We start from the raw sequence: 18,955 nt of genomic DNA on the forward strand, positions 1-18,955 counted from the left end.
GATTATGTCCTAGAAGCACCGCTAGGTGAAGCACCAATCCCAGAGAACCAAGACGTTATGAACGCTTGGCAATCACGTGCTGATGATTACTCCCTCGTTCAGTGCGGCATGCTTTACAGCTTAGAACCGGGGCTCCAAAAGCGTTTTGAGAAGCATGGAGCATATGAGATGTTCGAAGAGCTGAAAATGGTTTTCCAAGCTCATGCCCGGGTCGAGAGATATGAAGTCTCCGACAAGTTCTTCAGCTGTAAAATGGAGGAAAATAGTTCTGTTAGTGAGCACATACTCAGAATGTCTGGGTTACACAACCGCTTGTCTCAGCTGGGAGTTAATCTCCCGGATGACGCGGTCATTGACAGAATCCTTCAGTCGCTTCCACCAAGCTACAAGAGCTTTGTGATGAACTTCAATATGCAGGGGATGGAAAAGACCATTCCCAAGGTATATTCAATGCTGAAATCAGCGGAGGTGGAGATCAAAAAGGAACATCAAGTGTTGATGGTGAATAAAACCACTAAGTTCAAGAAGGGCAAGGGTAAGAAGAACTTCAAGAAGGACGGCAAGGGAGTTGCCGCGCCCGGTAAGTCAGTTACCGGGAAGAAGCCAAGGAATGGACCCAAGCCTTAGACTGAGTGCTTTTATTGTAAGGGAAGTGGTCACTGGAAGCGGAACTGCCCCAAATACTTAGCGGACAAGAAGGCCGGCAACACCAAAGGTATATGTGATATACATGTAATTGATGTGTACCTTACCAGTACTCGTAGTAGCTCCTGGGTATTTGATACCGGTGCGGTTGCTCATATTTGTAACTCAAAACAGGAACTGCGGAATAAACGGAGACTGGCGAAGGACGAGTTGACGATGCACGTCGGGAATGGTTCCAAGGTCGATGTGATCGCCGTCGGCACGCTACCTATGCATTTACCTACGGGATTAGTTTTAAACCTCAATAATTGTTATGTAGTGCCAGCTTTGAGCATGAACATTGTATCTGGATCTCGTTTAATTCGAGATGGCTATTCATTTAAATCCGAGAATAATGGTTGTTCTATTTATATGAGAGATATGTTTTATGGTCATGCCCCGTTGGTCAATGGTTTATTCTTGATGAATCTCGAACGTGATGTTACACATATTCATAGTGTGAATACCAAAAGATGTAAAGTTGATAACGATAGTCCCACATACTTGTGGCACTGCCGCCTTGGTCACATTGGTGTCAAGCGCATGAAGAAGCTCCATGCAGATGGACTTTTGGAGTCTCTTGATTATGAATCATTTGACACGTGCGAACCATGCCTCATGGGTAAGATGACCAAGACTCCGTTCTCCGGAACAATGGAGCGAGCAACCAACTTATTGGAAATCATACATACCGATGTGTGCGGTCCAATGAGTGTTGAGGCTCGCGGAGGATATCGTTATGTTCTCACTCTCACTGATGACTTCAGTAGATATGGGTATGTCTACCTAATGAAACACAAGTCTGAAACCTTTGAAAAGTTCAAGGAATTTCAGAGTGAGGTTGAGAATCAACGTGACAGGAAAATAAAGTTCTTACGATCAGATCGTGGTGGAGAATATTTAAGTCACGAATTTGGTACGCACTTAAGGAAATGTGGAATCGTTTCACAACTCACGCCGCCTGGAACACCTCAGCGAAACGGTGTGTCCGAACGTCGTAATCGCACTCTATTGGATATGGTGCGATCTATGATGTCTCTTACCGATCTACCGCTCTCATTTTGGGGCTATGCTTTAGAGACTGCCGCATTCACTTTAAATAGGGCTCCGTCGAAATCCGTTGAGACGACACCGTATGAATTATGGTTTGGGAAGAAACCTAAGCTGTCGTTTCTGAAAGTTTGGGGATGCGATGCTTATGTCAAGAAACTTCAACCTGAAAAGGTCGAACCCAAGTCGGAAAAATGCGTCTTCATAGGATACCCCAAGGAAACTATTGGGTATACCTTCTACCTCAGATCCGAAGGCAAGATCTTTGTTGCCAAGAACGGGTCCTTTCTGGAGAAAGAGTTTCTCTCGAAAGAATTAAGTGGGAGGAAAGTGGAACTTGATGAGGTGATAGTCACCCCTTCCGAACCGGAAAGTAGCGCAGCGCGGGAAGCTGTTCCTGTGGTGCCTACACCGACTGGGGAGAAAGTTAATGCTGATGATCATGAAGCTTCGGATCAAGTTACTGCTGAACTTCGTAGGTCCACAAGGACACGTTCCGCACCAGAGTGGTACGGCAACCCTGTCCTGGAAATCATGTTGTTGGACAACGGTGAACCTTCGAACTATGAAGAAGCGATGGAGGGCCCGGATTCCGACAAATGGCTAGAAGCCATGAAATCCGAGATAGGATCCATGTATGAAAACGAAGTATGGACTTTGACTGATTTGCCCGATGATCGGCGAGCCATAGAAAATAAATGGATCTTTAAGAAGAAGACAGACGCGGATGGTAATGTGACCATCTATAAGGCTCGACTTGTCGCTAAGGGTTATCGACAAGTTCAAGGGGTTGACTACGATGAGACTTTCTCACCCGTAGCGAAGCTGAAGTCCGTCCGAATCATGTTAGCAATTGCCGCATACTATGATTATGAGATATGGCAGATGGACGTCAAAACGGCATTCCTTAATGGCTTCCTTAAGGAAGAATTGTATATGATGCAGCCGGAAGGTTTTGTCGATCCTAAGAATGCTGACAAAGTATGCAAGCTCCAGCGCTCAATCTATGGGCTGGTGCAAGCATCTCGGAGTTGGAACATTCGCTTTGATGAGATGATCAAAGCGTTTGGGTTTACACAGACTTATGGAGAAGCCTGTGTTTACAAGAAAGTGAGTGGGAGCTCTGTAGCATTTCTCTTATTATATGTGGATGACATACTATTGATGGGAAATGATATAGAATTCTTGGAAAGTATAAAGGCCTATTTGAATAAGTGTTTTTCAATGAAGGACCTTGGAGAAGCTGCTTATATATTAGGCATCAAGATCTATAGACATAGATCAAGACGCCTCATTGGTCTTTCACAAAGTACGTACCTTGACAAGATATTGAAGAAGTTCAATATGGATCAGTCCAAGAAGGGGTTCTTGCCTGTATTGCAAGGTGTGCAATTGAGCACGGCTCAATGCCCGACCACGGCAGAAGATAGAGAAAAGATGAGTGTCATCCCCTATGCCTTGGCCATAGGGTCTATTATGTATGCCATGCTGTGTACCAGACCTGATGTAAACCTTGCCGTAAGTTTGGTAGGAAGGTACCAAAGTAATCCCGGCATGGAACACTGGACAGCGGTCAAGAATATCCTGAAATACCTGAAGAGGACTAAGGATATGTTTCTCGTTTATGGAGGTGACGAAGAGCTCGTCGTAAAGGGTTACGTCGATGCTAGCTTCGACACAGATCTGGATGACTCAAAGTCACGAACCGGATACGTGTATATTTTCAATGGAGGGGCAGTAAGCTGGTGCAGTTGCAAGCAAAGCGTCGTGGCGGGATCTACATGTGAAGCGGAGTACATGGCGGCCTCAGAGGCAGCACAGGAAGCAGTCTGGATAAAGGAGTTCATTACCGACCTAGGGTTGATTCCCAATGCGTCGGGCCTGATGACTCTCTTCTGTGACAACACTGGAGCTATTGCCCTTGCGAAGGAGCCCAGATTTCACAGGAAGACTAGGCATATCAAGCGTCGCTTCAACTCCATTCGTGAACGTGTTCAAAATGGAGACATAGATATTTGTAAAGTACATACGGACCTGAATGTAGCAGATCCGTTGACAAAACCTCTCCCTAGAGCAAAACATGATCAACACCAGGACGCTATGGGTGTTCGATTCATCACAATGTAACTAGATTATTGACTCTAGTGCAAGTGGGAGACTGTTGGAAATATGCCCTAGAGGCAATAATAAATGGTTATTATTATATTTCTTTGTTCATGATAATTGACTATTGTTCATGCTAAAATTGTGTTATCCGGAAATCGTAATACATGTGTGAATACATAGACCACAACGTGTCCCTAGTAAGCCTCTAGTTGACTAGCTCGTTGATCAACAGATAGTCATGGTTTCCTGACTATGGACATTGGATGTCATTGATAACGGGATCACATCATTAGGAGAATGATGTGATGGACAAGACCCAATCCTAAGCATAGCTCAAAGATCGTGTAGTTCGTTTGCTAGAGCTTTTCCAATGTCAAGTATCTTTTCCTTAGACCATGAGATCGTGCAACTCCCGGATACCGTAGGAGTGCTTTGGGTGTGCCAAACGTCACAACGTAACTGGGTGACTATAAAGGTACACTACGGGTATCTCCGAAAGTGTCTGTTGAGTTGGCACGGATCGAGACTGGGATTTGTCACTCCGTATGACGGAGAGGTATCTCTGGGCCCACTCGGTAATGCATCATCATAATGAGCTCAATGTGACTAAGGAGTTAGCCACGGGATCATGCATTACGGTACGAGTAAAGAGACTTGCCGGTAACGAGATTGAACAAGGTATTGGGATACCGACGATCGAATCTCGGGCAAGTAACATACCGATTGACAAAGGGAATTGTATACGGGATTGATTGAATCCTCGACATCGTGGTTCATCCGATGAGATCATCGTGGAACATGTGGGAGCCAACATGGGTATCCAGATCCCGCTGTTGGTTATTGACCGGAGAGGCGTCTCGGTCATGTCTGCATGTCTCCCGAACCCGTAGGGTCTACACACTTAAGGTTCGGTGACGCTAGGGTTGTAGAGATATTAGTATGCGGAAACCCGAAAGTTGTTCGGAGTCCCGGATGAGATCCCGGACGTCACGAGGAGTTCCGGAATGGTCCGGAGGTGAAGAATTATATATAGGAAGTCCAGTTTCGGCCACCGGGAAAGTTTCGGGGGTTATCGGTATTGTACCGGGACCACCGGAAGGGTCCCGGGGGTCCACCGGGTGGGGCCACCTATCCCGGAGGGCCCCATGGGCTGAAGTGGGAAGGGAACCAGCCCTTAGTGGGCTGGGGCGCCCCCCCTTGGGCCTCCCCCTGCGCCTAGGGTTGGAAACCCTAGGGGTGGGGGGCGCCCCACTTGGCTTGGGGGGGAAGCCACCCCCTTCCCCCTTGGCCGCCCCCCCCCCATGTAGATGGGTTCCAGGGCTGGCGCCCCCCTCCAGGGGGCCTATAAATAGTGGGGGGAGGGAGGGCAGCAGCACCACAGCCCCTGGCGCCTCCCTCTCCCCCTGCAACACCTCTCCCTCTCGCAGAAGCTTGGCGAAGCCCTGCCGAGATCCCGCTACTTCCACCACCACGCCGTCGTGCTGCTGGATCTCCATCAACCTCTCCTTCCCCCTTGCTGGATCAAGAAGGAGGAGACGTCGCTGCTCCGTACGTGTGTTGAACGCGGAGGTGCCGTCCGTTCGGCACTCGGTCATCGGTGATTTGGATCACGGCGAGTACGACTCCATCAACCCCGTTCATTGGAACGCTTCCGCTCGCGATCTACAAGGGTATGTAGATGCACTCCTTTCCCCTCGTTGCTAGTATACTCCATAGATGGATCTTGGTGATGCGTAGGAAATTTTAAAATTCTGCTACGATCCCCAACAGTGGCATCATGAGCCAGGCCTATGCGTAGTTACTATGCACGAGTAGAACACAAAGCAGTTGTGGGCGTAGATGTTGCCAATTCTTCTTGCCGCTACTAGTCTTATCTTGTTTCGGCGGTATTGTGGGATGAAGCGGCCCGGACCGACCTTACACGTACGCTTACGTGAGACAGGTTCCACCGACTGACATGCACTAGTTGCATAAGGTGGCTAGCGGGTGTCTGTCTCTCCCACTTTAGTCGGAACGGATTCGATGAAAAGGGTCCTTATGAAGGGTAAATAGAAATTGGCATATCACGTTGTGGTTTTACGTAGGTAAGAAACGTTCTTGCTAGAAACCTATACAAGCCACGTAAAAACTTGCAACAACAATTAGAGGACGTCTAACTTGTTTTTGCAGCATGTGCCTTGTGATGTGATATGGCCAGAAGATGTGATGAATGATATATGTGATGTATGAGATTGATCATATTCTTGTAATAGGAATCACGACTTGCATGTCGATGAGTATGACAACCGGCAGGAGCCATAGGAGTTGTCTTTATTTTTTGTATGACCTGCGTGTCATTGAATAACGCCATGTAAATTACTTTACTTTATTGCTAAACGCGTTAGCCATAGAAGTAGAAGTAATCGTTGGCGTGACAACTTCATGAAGACACAATGATGGAGATCATGATGATGGAGATCATGGTGTCATGCCGGTGACGAAGATGATCATGGTGCCCCGAAGATGGAGATCAAAGGAGCAAAATGATATTGGCCATATCATGTCACTATTTGATTGCATGTGATGTTTATCATGTTTTGCATCTTATTTGCTTAGAACGACGGTAGTAAGTAAGATGATCCCTTATAATAATTTCAAGAAAGTGTTCCCCCTAACTGTGCACCGTTGCGAAGGTTCGTTGTTTCGAAGCACCACGTGATGATCGGGTGTGATAGATTCTAACGTTCGCATACAACGGGTGTTGACGAGCCTAGCATGTACAGACATGGCCTCGGAACACACGCAATACACTTAGGTTGACTTGACGAGCCTAGCATGTACAGACATGGCCTCGGAACACGGAGGACCGAAAGGTCGAGCATGAGTCGTATAGAAGATACGATCAACATGGAGATGTTCACCGATCTTGACTAGTCCGTCTCACGTGATGATCGGACACGGCCTAGTTAACTCGGATCATGTTTCACTTAGATGACTAGAGGGATGTCTATCTGAGTGGGAGTTCATTGAGTAATTTGATTAGATGAACTTAATTATCATGAACTTAGTCTAAAATCTTTACAATATGTCTTGTAGATCAAATGGCCCACGTTGTCCTCAACTTCAACGCGTTCCTAGAGAAAACCAAGCTGAAAGATGATGGCAGCAACTATACGGACTGGGTCCGGAACCTGAGGATCATCCTCATAGCTGCCAAGAAAGATTATGTCCTAGAAGCACCGCTAGGTGAAGCACCAATCCCAGAGAACCAAGACGTTATGAACGCTTGGCAATCACGTGCTGATGATTACTCCCTCGTTCAGTGCGGCATGCTTTACAGCTTAGAACCGGGGCTCCAAAAGCGTTTTGAGAAGCATGGAGCATATGAGATGTTCGAAGAGCTGAAAATGGTTTTCCAAGCTCATGCCCGGGTCGAGAGATATGAAGTCTCCGACAAGTTCTTCAGCTGTAAAATGGAGGAAAATAGTTCTGTTAGTGAGCACATACTCAGAATGTCTGGGTTACACAACCGCTTGTCTCAGCTGGGAGTTAATCTCCCGGATGACGCGGTCATTGACAGAATCCTTCAGTCGCTTCCACCAAGCTACAAGAGCTTTGTGATGAACTTCAATATGCAGGGGATGGAAAAGACCATTCCTAAGGTATATTCAATGCTGAAATCAGCGGAGGTGGAGATCAAAAAGGAACATCAAGTGTTGATGGTGAATAAAACCACTAAGTTCAAGAAAGGGCAAGGGTAAGAAGAACTTCAAGAAGGACGGCAAGGGAGTTGCCGCGCCCGGTAAGCCAGTTGCCGGGAAGAAGCCAAGGAATGGACCCAAGCCTGAGACTGAGTGCTTTTATTGCAAGGGAAGTGGTCACTGGAAGCGGAACTGCCCCAAATACTTAGCGGACAAGAAGGCCGGCAACACCAAAGGTATATGTGATATACATGTAATTGATGTGTACCTTACCAGTACTCGTAGTAGCTCCTGGGTATTTGATACCGGTGCGGTTGCTCATATTTGTAACTCAAAACAGGAACTGTGGAATAAACGGAGACTGGCGAAGGACGAGTTGACGATGCACGTCGGGAATGGTTCCAAGGTCGATGTGATCGCCGTCGGCACGCTACCTATGCATTTACCTACGGGATTAGTTTTAAACCTCAATAATTGTTATTTAGTGCCAGCTTTGAGCATGAACATTGTATCTGGATCTCGTTTAATTCGAGATGGCTACTCATTTAAATCCGAGAATAATGGTTGTTCTATTTATATGAGAGATATTTTTTATGGTCATGCCCCGTTGGTCAATGGTTTATTCTTGATGAATCTCGAACGTGATGTTACATATATTCATAGTGTGAATACCAAAAGATGTAAAGTTGATAACGATAGTCCCACATACTTGTGGCACTGCCGCCTTGGTCACATTGGTGTCAAGCACATGAAGAAGCTCCTTGCGTTGATCTGGCAGAATCAACACTGGCGCTGTAACTAAACGTTTCTTCAGCCCCTGGAAACTAGCCTCGCATTCCTCCGTCCAATTAAACTTGGTGTCTTTCTTCAATAGCTCCGTCATAGGCTTTGCAATCTTCGATAAATTCTCAATGAATCTCCGATAGTATCATGCAAGTCCAAGAAAACTCCGGATCTCTCCAACTGTCGTGGGTGACTCCCAATTTGTCACAGCGTTAACCTTGGTGGGATCTACTGCTATTCCTTCTCCGTATATAACATGTCCAAGGAATCCAACTTCCTTTAACCAAAACTCGCACTTGCTGAACTTGGCATATAACTGATGTTCTCTGAGCTTTCCAAGTACCAAACGCAAATGCTCCTTATGCTCTTCTTCATTCTTCGAATAGACCAGAATATCATCAATGAACACTACGACGAACTTATCCAAAAACTCCATAAACACTTTGTTCATCATGTTCATGAAATAAGCAGGTGTGTTAGTCAGGCCAAATGACATAACGGTGTACTCATATAGCCCATACCTTGTGGTAAAAGCTGTCTTGGGTATATCCTACTCTCGAATCTTCAACTGGTGGTATCCTGATCGCAAATCAATCTTGGAAAATACTTTAGCTCCTTGTAGTCGGTCAAACAGATCATTGATCATCGGCAGTGGGTACTTGTTCTTGATTGTCACTTCATTCAATCCACAATAATCAACAACCATCCTCAACGATCCATCTTTCTTCTCCACTAGAAGTACTGGTGATCCCCAAGGTGACGAACTTGGGCGAATATATCCTTTATCCAATAACTCCTTAATCTGATTCTTAATTTCTTCCAAATCCTTAGCGGGCATCCTGTACGGTCTCTTAGATATTGGCCCTGTGCCTGGCAAAAGCTCAATCAAAAACTCAATGTCTCTATCCGGTGGCATGCCTGGCAACTCCTCTGGAAATACGTTAGGGAAATCCTTCACCACTGGCACTTCCTCCTATACAACTCCTGATAAGGAATTTACTTGAGTCCTCTTCGGCACATGCCGGGATACATGCTTAATCCTTCTTCCTTCTGGGGTGGTAAGCAAGATCGTCTTACTGGCGCAATCGATGTTTCCTCCATACATCGATAGCCAATCCATTCCCAAAATCACATCCAAACCTTGCGACTCCAAAACTATTAGGTCTGAGGGGAAAACATGCCTACCTATGGCCAATGGCATCTGAAAACATCCTTGGCTTGCCATATACTTTGCTCCTGGCGAGGTTACTAACATAGGTGTTCTAAGAACTTTGGTGGGCAACTTAAACTTATCCACAAATCCCCAAGATATGTATGAATGCGATGCACCAGTATCAAAAAGAACGATTGCAGTAAATTACTTAACCAAAAACTTACCTATTACTGCATCAGGCTGGGCTTCTACCTCCTCCACATTAACGTGGTTCACTTGTCCTCTGTTGAAAGGGTTCGGCTTCTTCCCCGAGCTTCCATTGCCATTTCCATTCCTTGCTTCCGGACAATCAGTGGCATAATGTCCAGTCTTCTGGCACTTGAAACAGGTAACGTGGCTTAGATCCCTCTTGGCTGGGGTTGATGGGTTGGTACGATTCTGTCCGTTGCTTCCTCCGTTCCCACTGCCATTCTTGGGGCCACTATGATTGTGCGAGCTCCCTCCATTGTGATTGTGACCTCCATGGTTATGCTGAAGGTGTCCTCCCGAGTTCGGAGTAAAACGAGGCTTCTGATGTTCAGGTACTTACTAACTTCCTTCAAGTGTCGTCCAAAAGGTGTATCCTCATCCGGTTGCGCGAACTTGTTCCTTGCATCCGCCATCCTAAAAGAGTGGAAGAAAGGAGAGGAGTTAGAAATGAGAAGAGAGTAGTGATCTAGGGCTTTAGCTTAGTGGTCGTGTCCTACATTCAGTGTGTGCTCTGATACCATCTTTGTAGCGACCAGACCTCAAACAGTCCAGTCTCTGTGCATCAGTGTCATCCCTGGATCGGTAATGCTGACACGCACAGTACTTGAAGGATTTATAATAGAGTAGCAATCACACACTTATTACATCGAATAGTCTCAAGAGAGAACTTAATACAATAAATATGGCTTAAGGTCATCTAAAAACAATAACAGCAGAAGGCTTGGAAGATAAACTGAGTCCATCAACTCCAACGGCATCACTGGGTATAAGACCATGACCTATGGCACCTTACTCGTCGTCTGAAAAGTCTGCAACATGAACGTTGCAGCCCGAAAACGGGTCAGCACATGGAATATGCTGGCAAAGTAACACATAGAGAGTAATGAACAGAATAATGCTATGACTACATGCATATTTGGCTGGTGGAAAGCTCTATGGTTACAGTTTTGCGAAAGCCAATTTTTCCCTACAACAAAGGAATAAATTTTATTTAACTATCATGGTGGTTGTTAAACATTGAGAAGGTACCTCCAACTCAATCCCAATTAAGAACGTGATTAACCCAATCAAATTAAATTAAGTAACATGATGATGAGATTCACATGATAATCCAAGAACTAGATACTCAAGATGTCCATAACCGGGGACACGGCTAACCATGATTAGATTGTACACTCTGCAGAGGTTTGCGCACTTTTCCCCACAAGACTCGATCGCCTCCGCTTGATTTCTCGCACTACATGGTGTTTGAGAAACGGATGACCGAGACACAGTCTTTCAGAAACAATACTCTTTACTCCGGGTGGACAGTTACACCTACTTTCCCCTACATCTGCTAGCCCACCTCTTCAAGAGGTCATGTAACCTACTCAACTATGCTAGAGCCCATAGTAGCTTGTGGCTGCACACGGAAGTTTTTAGCATGAATAATCTCATGATCCCTTTGAGCCTGGGTGGCAGTCCATAGGATGATCACACGGGCACTCCGGGATATCCAAAAATACAGGCAACACTGGGTTCTACAGGTGCCTCAATCCACCCAGTTGTTTATTTAAGTAGCCACCTTAAGTTGAACCATTAATTAACAATCTCACATCTGTCATGGAAAAATTCACTCAAACCCAATCGGCGTCTACGAGCATAGCATAGCAATATAAGCAAATGTAGAAGTAACTCCCAATGGTTTGAATGCAGGGCAATAGGTACTACCTCATCTACTTCCCAAAACCCACATATTAATCAGATCCTAATCATGCAATTGTTTTGAGGATTGATCTAATGCAATAAAACTGGGTGGTAAAGAGGTATGATCAAAGTGTTACTTGCCTTGCTGATGATCCGTGAAACCTAGAGACTCGTAGTAGCACGCTTTGCACTCCGGGTACTCTATCGCAAACAAACAATACATACATAAGCAATCAAGCAAGGGTGCACGGGTAAAACTCAAAATAAGAGATCCAACCAAAAAGTTCAAATTAAGAACTCCGGTTTGCAAAAAGAATCAAATCGAACGAAGCAATGAAACTCAAACGGCGAAAGAAACAAACTTTGTTTACTAATCTGGACCTAAGTCAAATTTTACAGTAACAAAAACTTGTTTAGGTTGGTTAAACAGAAAGAGGGTTTCGAGATGAAACTCTAGGCGCTTGAATCGCCTGATTCCGATAAACGAGCAAAAAGTTATACTAAAACGAAAATCGGATCAGAAATCGCGATCGAAAATAATCGCGGAAAAATCCAAGAAAAAGAAAAACTGACGAACAGGCTAACGAACGAACGTTCGCTGTCTGCGGTTAAATGACGAAAACCGTTCGTTAAAACGAATGTACGGACGAACGTCCGCAAAATAAATAAACCGAAAATAAAACCGATCTATTAAAAAAACGAAAACTAGGGTTTTCTGAAAAAAAAACAAATCGGTTTTCTCTCAAAAACCGGCAGCGGCGGAGCGTCTACCTCGGCGGGGCTCTGGCGAGATCCGGCGGCTCCGGCGGGGTCCGATGGGGCGGCGGGGGTGCTCGGGCGGTGGCGGGGCGGCAACGGCAGGCGGCGCTAGGCGGCGGGGTTTGGCGGGGCGGCTCGGGCGGTGGTGGTGGGGGTCGGTGGCGGCGGTATTTAAGGGGAGGGGGCGGCTGGCTTGGGGAAGGGGTCGTCTCGGGAGGCGTGCTCCTCCCGGACTCGGGCGGCGGCGGCGGCTTCGCTCGGGACTCCGGTCCCGAGCAGGTGCGGGTAACGGCGGCGGCGCGGGCTTCGCCGGGCTCGGCTGGGCCTTCGGCCCAGTCCGGCGCGCGAACAATTTTTTTAAATAACGTTCCGCCGAAACTTAAATAAATCCTAGAAAAAATAAATAAAATCTAAAAATGCCAAAACAAATTTTCTCTGTCTAAATAAAATATTTAGAACAAGATGAACATTTATTTGCCCTAAAATGCAATTTTGGAAAACACACATTTTTTCCTAATTCAAATAAAATCAAATAAAATCCGAATAAAATCAAATATTTGTTTTTAATATTTTTCCTCTGATATTTCATTATTTTTGGAGAAGTCATATTATCCCCTCTCATATATTTTGATATGAAATATTTTCGGAGAGAAAAATAATTAAAACAAATGATCCTATTTTCAAAATTTGAGAAAACCCAAATATGAAAATAACGAAATCCCCAACTCTCTCCGTGGGTCCTTGAGTTGCGTAGAATTTCTAGGATCGCAAAACAAAATGCAATAAAATATGTTATGCGTGATGATCTAATGTATAACATTCCAAATTGAAAATTTGGGATGTTACAGTGGACTACACTCTCCCCTCTCGTTGCTATGCATCACCATGATCTTGCGTGTGCGTAGGAAATTTTTTGAATTACTACGTTCCCCAACAATAGCTGCACAGTGTTACCCACCATAGCCACTCGTAAGTTGCAAACAACGTTTCAGACTCTCTCTACTTCCTATTCTTTTCCTTAACGAACCTCCAGCATTACTATTCTCCACCCGACCTATCCCGGTGTGTTACCACAAGCACCCAAATCCTCGATCAACGCCCCTCGAGCTGCCCCACTCGTCAGCCACCTCGATCCCTCCTAACACTATTCCTTCAAGCCTGTCCCTCACCGAACACAAAGGCGACAGGAGGCGACGCCAATGCCACCGAAGGTAGCCATAGCGAGGGCTCCGTCGAGGTCTTGTCGGAGCTGCTCGTCAGGCAAAATTTACTTTTGCTAAAGGAGTCTAAGTACCTCCTAGTGTTGGGGTGCAGGGAATTGGAGAGCCTTTTCATTATATGGTTTGCTTTTCTCCCTTCAGCCTAATGCATGAACATCTTAAAAATTTGCTAAGATTTTATAAAGAAATTGCTAGTACTCTCCAAAATTGTGAATGTTTCTAAAAAAATCATGAGAAAATTTTAAATTCACGATTTAAAATAACATCATGAACACTTCAATTGTACTTAACAAACATTTGTGATTTTATGAAAATTTTAACATTTCTATATATTAAAAAAAACACAATTTTCAAAAAAATATTTTTTGAAAAATTCAAGAATATTTTGTTTTTGTAATGTTTTTTATATTTTAATCTGTCCAAAAAACTTAGTGAACATGGCTGAGTTGCATTCCAATGAAACGATATATTAGACGGGCCCATTCACACTTTATAGCCACTATTCATCCCTCTAGGTCTACCCCCTCAAGAATGAGAGCACATGTTAGTTACTTGGGAAGCACAAGTTAGTACCGTTTAGTTGCACGAGTTAGTACACATAATAGAATAGTACAATTTTGTGAACACATGTTATTATAGCTTGCGAACACATGTTAGTACAGTTTGAGGGCATAGGTCAGTACAATTGTGCTTCACCTCTTACGGGAGCACAAGTTAATTCACTTGGGAGCATATGTTGACATAGTTTAGGAGCATATGTTAGTTCACTTTGGGAGCACACATTTCGTGTGAAAAAGTTTCATTGAAGCCTTGAGCATGGAATCTAGTTTTAAAGATTTTTGACGCAAGAATGCAATGATGAAAATGGTTTATAATTTGGACGCACGGTTCACGGGATATTTTATTTTTTTAAAGATAAATCTATGAAAAAAAACTGAAAACAACCAACCTCCCATCCCTTATATGCAAACAAAGCTCTTTGGTAGCGATAACTGACTCAGATCACCAGACGAGTTTGAGGATAATCCTTAAAAAAATGTATGCCTTTTAAAATTGTTTGAATTGCTTACTATATATGTCACGTGGTTAAAAAATGTATGCCTTAACTAGTGATTTCACAAGAAAAATGAAAACTCCTATCAGGTGCATTACACGCGGGGATGGCAAGCAATCAATACGTAGGCTCCAAGAGGGGCAAGCGCTCACTTAATCTAGCGGGGAGAAGGGGAAAATTAGAGTAGAAGAGACGATAAAAGAACAGTGTCGATTTATAAATGTTTCAAAAAAATAAAATAAAAATGTTTGTAAATCTTAAACAACATTTATAAAATACAAATGTTCAATTATTTAAGAAAATAATCAGGAATTTAATAATGTTCATGAATTTGAAAATATTGAATTGTTTTACAAATGTTCTTGAACTTTGAAAACATTCCTAAATTAAAAAATGTCAGAAAATTTAAAGCATGTTTAGAAACTTTTAAAATGTATTCACGAATTAAAATTGGTTATAAAGATAAGGAAAATAAAAATTAAGTACTAAAAAATAAGAAAAATATCAAAACCAAACTCAGTGAAACAAACAGGGAAAAACATGTAGAAAAGAAACTGATTGAAAGCTTGCCAAAACCATGGACGAAACAGTGTGCTATGGTCCAGCCCATGTTGATGGGTGCCCGTGGGCTGGCCCTAAACACACGGAATAGGAAATTGGGAGAAGAATACCTGGAGAGATGGTGAAACTATTTAGCAGGCAGGTCGACGGGCGCGACTATGTCTCGCTGCAAGCAAGACAAAGTCAGCTCTCGCTGAAGGCACGGCAACACAAAGTCAGCTCTGGCTGCAATCAAGCGTTTCAAAAATGTTGAATGTCTATAGAAAACATGTTGACCATGTATTAAAAAATGATGATTTTTTTGATCAGTTATATGAAAATATCAATCAAGCATTTTAAAAAAATGAAAAATATTTTGAAAATGTTAATCAAGCATTTGAAAAAATTTAAATGTGCAGAAAAATGTCGACCATGCATTAAAAAAGTTAATCTTGCATTTGAAAAATGTTGATAAAACATTTGAAAAATGTTAAATATTCATATAGAGAATGTTGACACTGTATTCGAATAATGTTAATATTGTATTTGAAAAATGTTAATCAAGCATTTGAAAATTTTCAAAGTGTATAGGAAAAATCTTGACCATGTACATAAAAAATGCTAAACTTTAATTTGAAAGATGTTAATCAAACATTTTAAAAAAATTAAAAATGTGTATAGAAAAAATGTCGACTATGAATTAAAACATGTTAAATTTGTATTGGAAGAATATTAAACATGTATTAAAAAAATGTTGTTGACATATACAAAAAATGTAGAATGAAAACCAAAAGAAACAAAGAAAACCAAAATATGAAACCCGAATAGGAAGCAAAATAAACCAAAAAAAAGGAGAAGAGAAAAGAAACATCCCGGAAGAAAGAAGAAAAAAAAAACCAGTGAAACCCGGGCTCATTTCGCCTCCACTACATCCCGCCCTACTACTTGAATAGAATCCCAACGCTAGCCCGGTGGCTAGCACTGTTGAAATCTATCTAGGAAACCACGGTTAGAATCCCCACACAAGGCCCCTTTTTCACTTTTTTCCTTTTGAAGTGTGCGCGAGTGAGCCGGCCCGTTACTGTTGAATGGGCCATGTGACTCCCCTATGGGCTTCCTGCTCATGTGTGCGTAGTGTGGCTAAGACTCCTACGAAGAAGTAATAAAAGCAGATAACCTACGTACCCACGCTCGCCAAACCTACCTTTCGCTAAGGGTTTAACCTAGTGAATCCAATCTCCGTAGAGTTCATTGTGTTTTATGAATGGGATTCGATCTACTGCCCTGGTTCTACTCAAAGGGGGCGGGGATAGGAGGGCCTTAGCTTCACTTGGGAGGATTTGGCAACGTTAAAGGAGGAGTCATCTTCATCGACAGGTGTATGGACTCAATGATGTAGTGATTGGAAAGGCAGAGGTAAAGCAATTCGAGGCGGAAGCCCGGTGGCTTGGAATCATACGTCTTCATCCTTCATCTACTTCATACGTCGTCCACCGTACACTCGAACATTTCATCGTCAATTATCGATTGTAATTCTGAAACTGGCGCTTCGGTGTTTATTTCCTTGTGGCAAATCTAGCATCTCCTCTAATAGCAAGGAGCGCGCGAGATTGCTGCTGCCTCAAAGACATCCAAGGTCAGTCGAGGACGCAACCGAGTATAGGACCTAAGTCTAGGCTAAATGTGATTTGGTTTTAAAGAATGACACATGGTAACCCCTTCGTCGCATACTATAAGACGTCTTTGCAAACTAATATAGCTTGCAAAAACTTCTTACATTATAGGGCGGAGTAGCGTTTTTTAGTACTTTCAATAAAAAATAGATTTCTAACTTCATAGTATTATTTATGTTGTACCTATTGCAACACACGATCATGTTTTGCTAGTATACATAGATAATTGATCCCCACTACCTATAATTCTCTCAACATGTAGTCTTCCACCTCACCAAGTGTGCCGCGTAAACATCCACTAACATTATTATTCAGCCAAATACAAACCACGTGCATACTCTTTGTTCACACACAATGAAAGTATGAGATGTGTCTACATTAAAAAAAGTAGCTTTTGATTTAGATCGGTTTCTTTATACATAATTCATCTGAAAATAATCTTTAAATAATGATTGTACAAATGTTTTAATTATTTAATATACGGGTAAGGTTTCACAAAAAAAAAAGGCAGGATATATAATGTAAACCGTTTAGATACAAATCGGTCGAAACCGCAGTACATGTATGACAATTAAGTAGTGCAACTAATATATGTGATGGGTACATACGATTGATTGTTTATTTGTTTTTCCCTTGCGATAATGCCCTGATCATGCATGTTGGGGGCCAATAATTAGTTAGATAATCGATGAGAGATTCAGACTTCAGAGCTCGTCATGGACACCAGAATGCTTTGGGTTGGCTGAGGTCTTGACGGGGTAGGACGCCTCCATGGCTCTGAGGCTCGTGTGTTAATTTTAATAATATGAGCCGTATGCATCTTTCTGATGCAGAGGCTGGGGTATGGCCCTTTTTCCAAAAAAAGGACGCCTCCATGGCGATGCCGCAGAGCCCCTCCTTGTCTTCCACATCGCGCTTCATGCGGATGTACCCTTTCTCGCCCCACTCCGGCCCCCACGAGTTCTTCACGATCCAGTACTTGGTGCCGTCCACGGTGGCGCCGTACCCCACCGCCGTCACGCCATGGTCCAGCTCCGTCCCGCACTTGCCCGCGAACACCCCCTCCGAGTAGAACTGGAAGTGCGACCCGCTAGCCTCGATGGCCACGGCCACCGGCTGCGCGGCCACCGCCTTCTTCAGCGCCGCTTCGTCGTTGGCTGGCACGTCCTCGTACCCGTCGATGGTGACCACGGCGGACGGCTTCTTGTTGCAGGAGGAGGCCTGCCGGGCCTTGTAGGGGTACGCGTCCTCTGCGGCCACCCCGCCGTGCTTGGCGATGTACTGGAAGGCGTAGTCCATGAGGCCGCCGTTGCAGCCGGCGTTGGACTTCGTGTCGCAGTCCACGAGCTGCTGCTCGGACAGAGACGTGAGGTTCTTGGTGCGGATCGCGTTGATGCCCTCTACGGCCGCGATCGTCGAGAAAGCCCAGCAGCTGCCGCACTGCCCCTGGTCCTTGACGGCGGTCACCGCGCCCTTCTGCCGCCAGTCCACCGAAGGCGGCACGTCCCGAGCGCTCCCGTGCATGAAGCCGCCGCCACCCTCCTTACGGCTGAACATGCGGTGGTGAGAGACGCGGGAGGAGGCGTAGGCGCGGCGGAACTCGTCGGCGGTCATGTCGCCGAAGCGGTTGAGACGGAGCTTGTAGGGGGCGTCGCCGCGGTTGAACTCGTGGATGAGGCGGACGTTCTCCCTGAAGACGTTGAAGCGGCGGGCCTTGTCGGCGAGGTCGCGCGCCACCGTGTGCTGCTCCCGCCAGCGCTCGTACAGCGCCCACAGGGAGTCCTCCGACGCCAGGTCGTGCTCGCCGAAGTCCATGGCGCTCGCTGGCGCTGGCGCAGCGGCCAGCAGCATGAACAGCGCGGCCGCGGCCATGGTGGCCGCAAGCACGATCGCCCTCGCCATTGAGGATTGGAACCTGGCAACGCTAGCTAGGTGGTCTGGACTCGTGTATGCTAGCTATCTTATGTTGTGAGATGGCTGGGTGTGGTGTGGTGGTGGTAGCCATGGCGATGAGCTGGTTCTTATATAGTGGTGGCGAGCAGAGCAGGAGTGGTCACACTGGCAAGATGGATATGTTACATGCAAGAATCAATTTCAGGTGCACGTTGCTTGCCGGCAACAACTTACTGCCTACTGTACTGCTCATTCTCATTGGTTGCCACGTACGTAGTACATCAAAATGGTGGTTAATTCATTCATGCTCCATTACTAGTACTACTAATACGCATCATACTAGTTGTGGATGCCGTGAATTCTGAATTCTCACGCAGTCTTCTTGGTTAGGTTGTGGGATTAATGTGGCGCGTGCGCTCGATCGT

General features: G+C 44.8%; 1 protein-coding gene across 1 annotated transcript; it reads right to left on the minus strand.

The window, feature by feature from the left end:
- Window positions 1–17,152: 17,152 nt before the first annotated feature.
- Window positions 17,153–18,628, minus strand: LOC123079620 (thiol protease SEN102). Its single transcript, XM_044502415.1, has 2 exons — window positions 17,508–18,628; window positions 17,153–17,404 (listed from the first exon to the last, which is right to left on the minus strand). Exons 1-2 carry the CDS (start codon window positions 18,537–18,539, stop codon window positions 17,342–17,344), a joined length of 1,095 nt encoding a protein of 364 aa, XP_044358350.1. The 5' UTR covers window positions 18,540–18,628; the 3' UTR covers window positions 17,153–17,341.
- Window positions 18,629–18,955: the final 327 nt, after the last annotated feature.

Source organism: Triticum aestivum, chromosome 3D, assembly GCF_018294505.1.
Source record: "Triticum aestivum cultivar Chinese Spring chromosome 3D, IWGSC CS RefSeq v2.1, whole genome shotgun sequence".
Lineage (NCBI taxonomy): Eukaryota > Viridiplantae > Streptophyta > Magnoliopsida > Poales > Poaceae > Triticum > Triticum aestivum.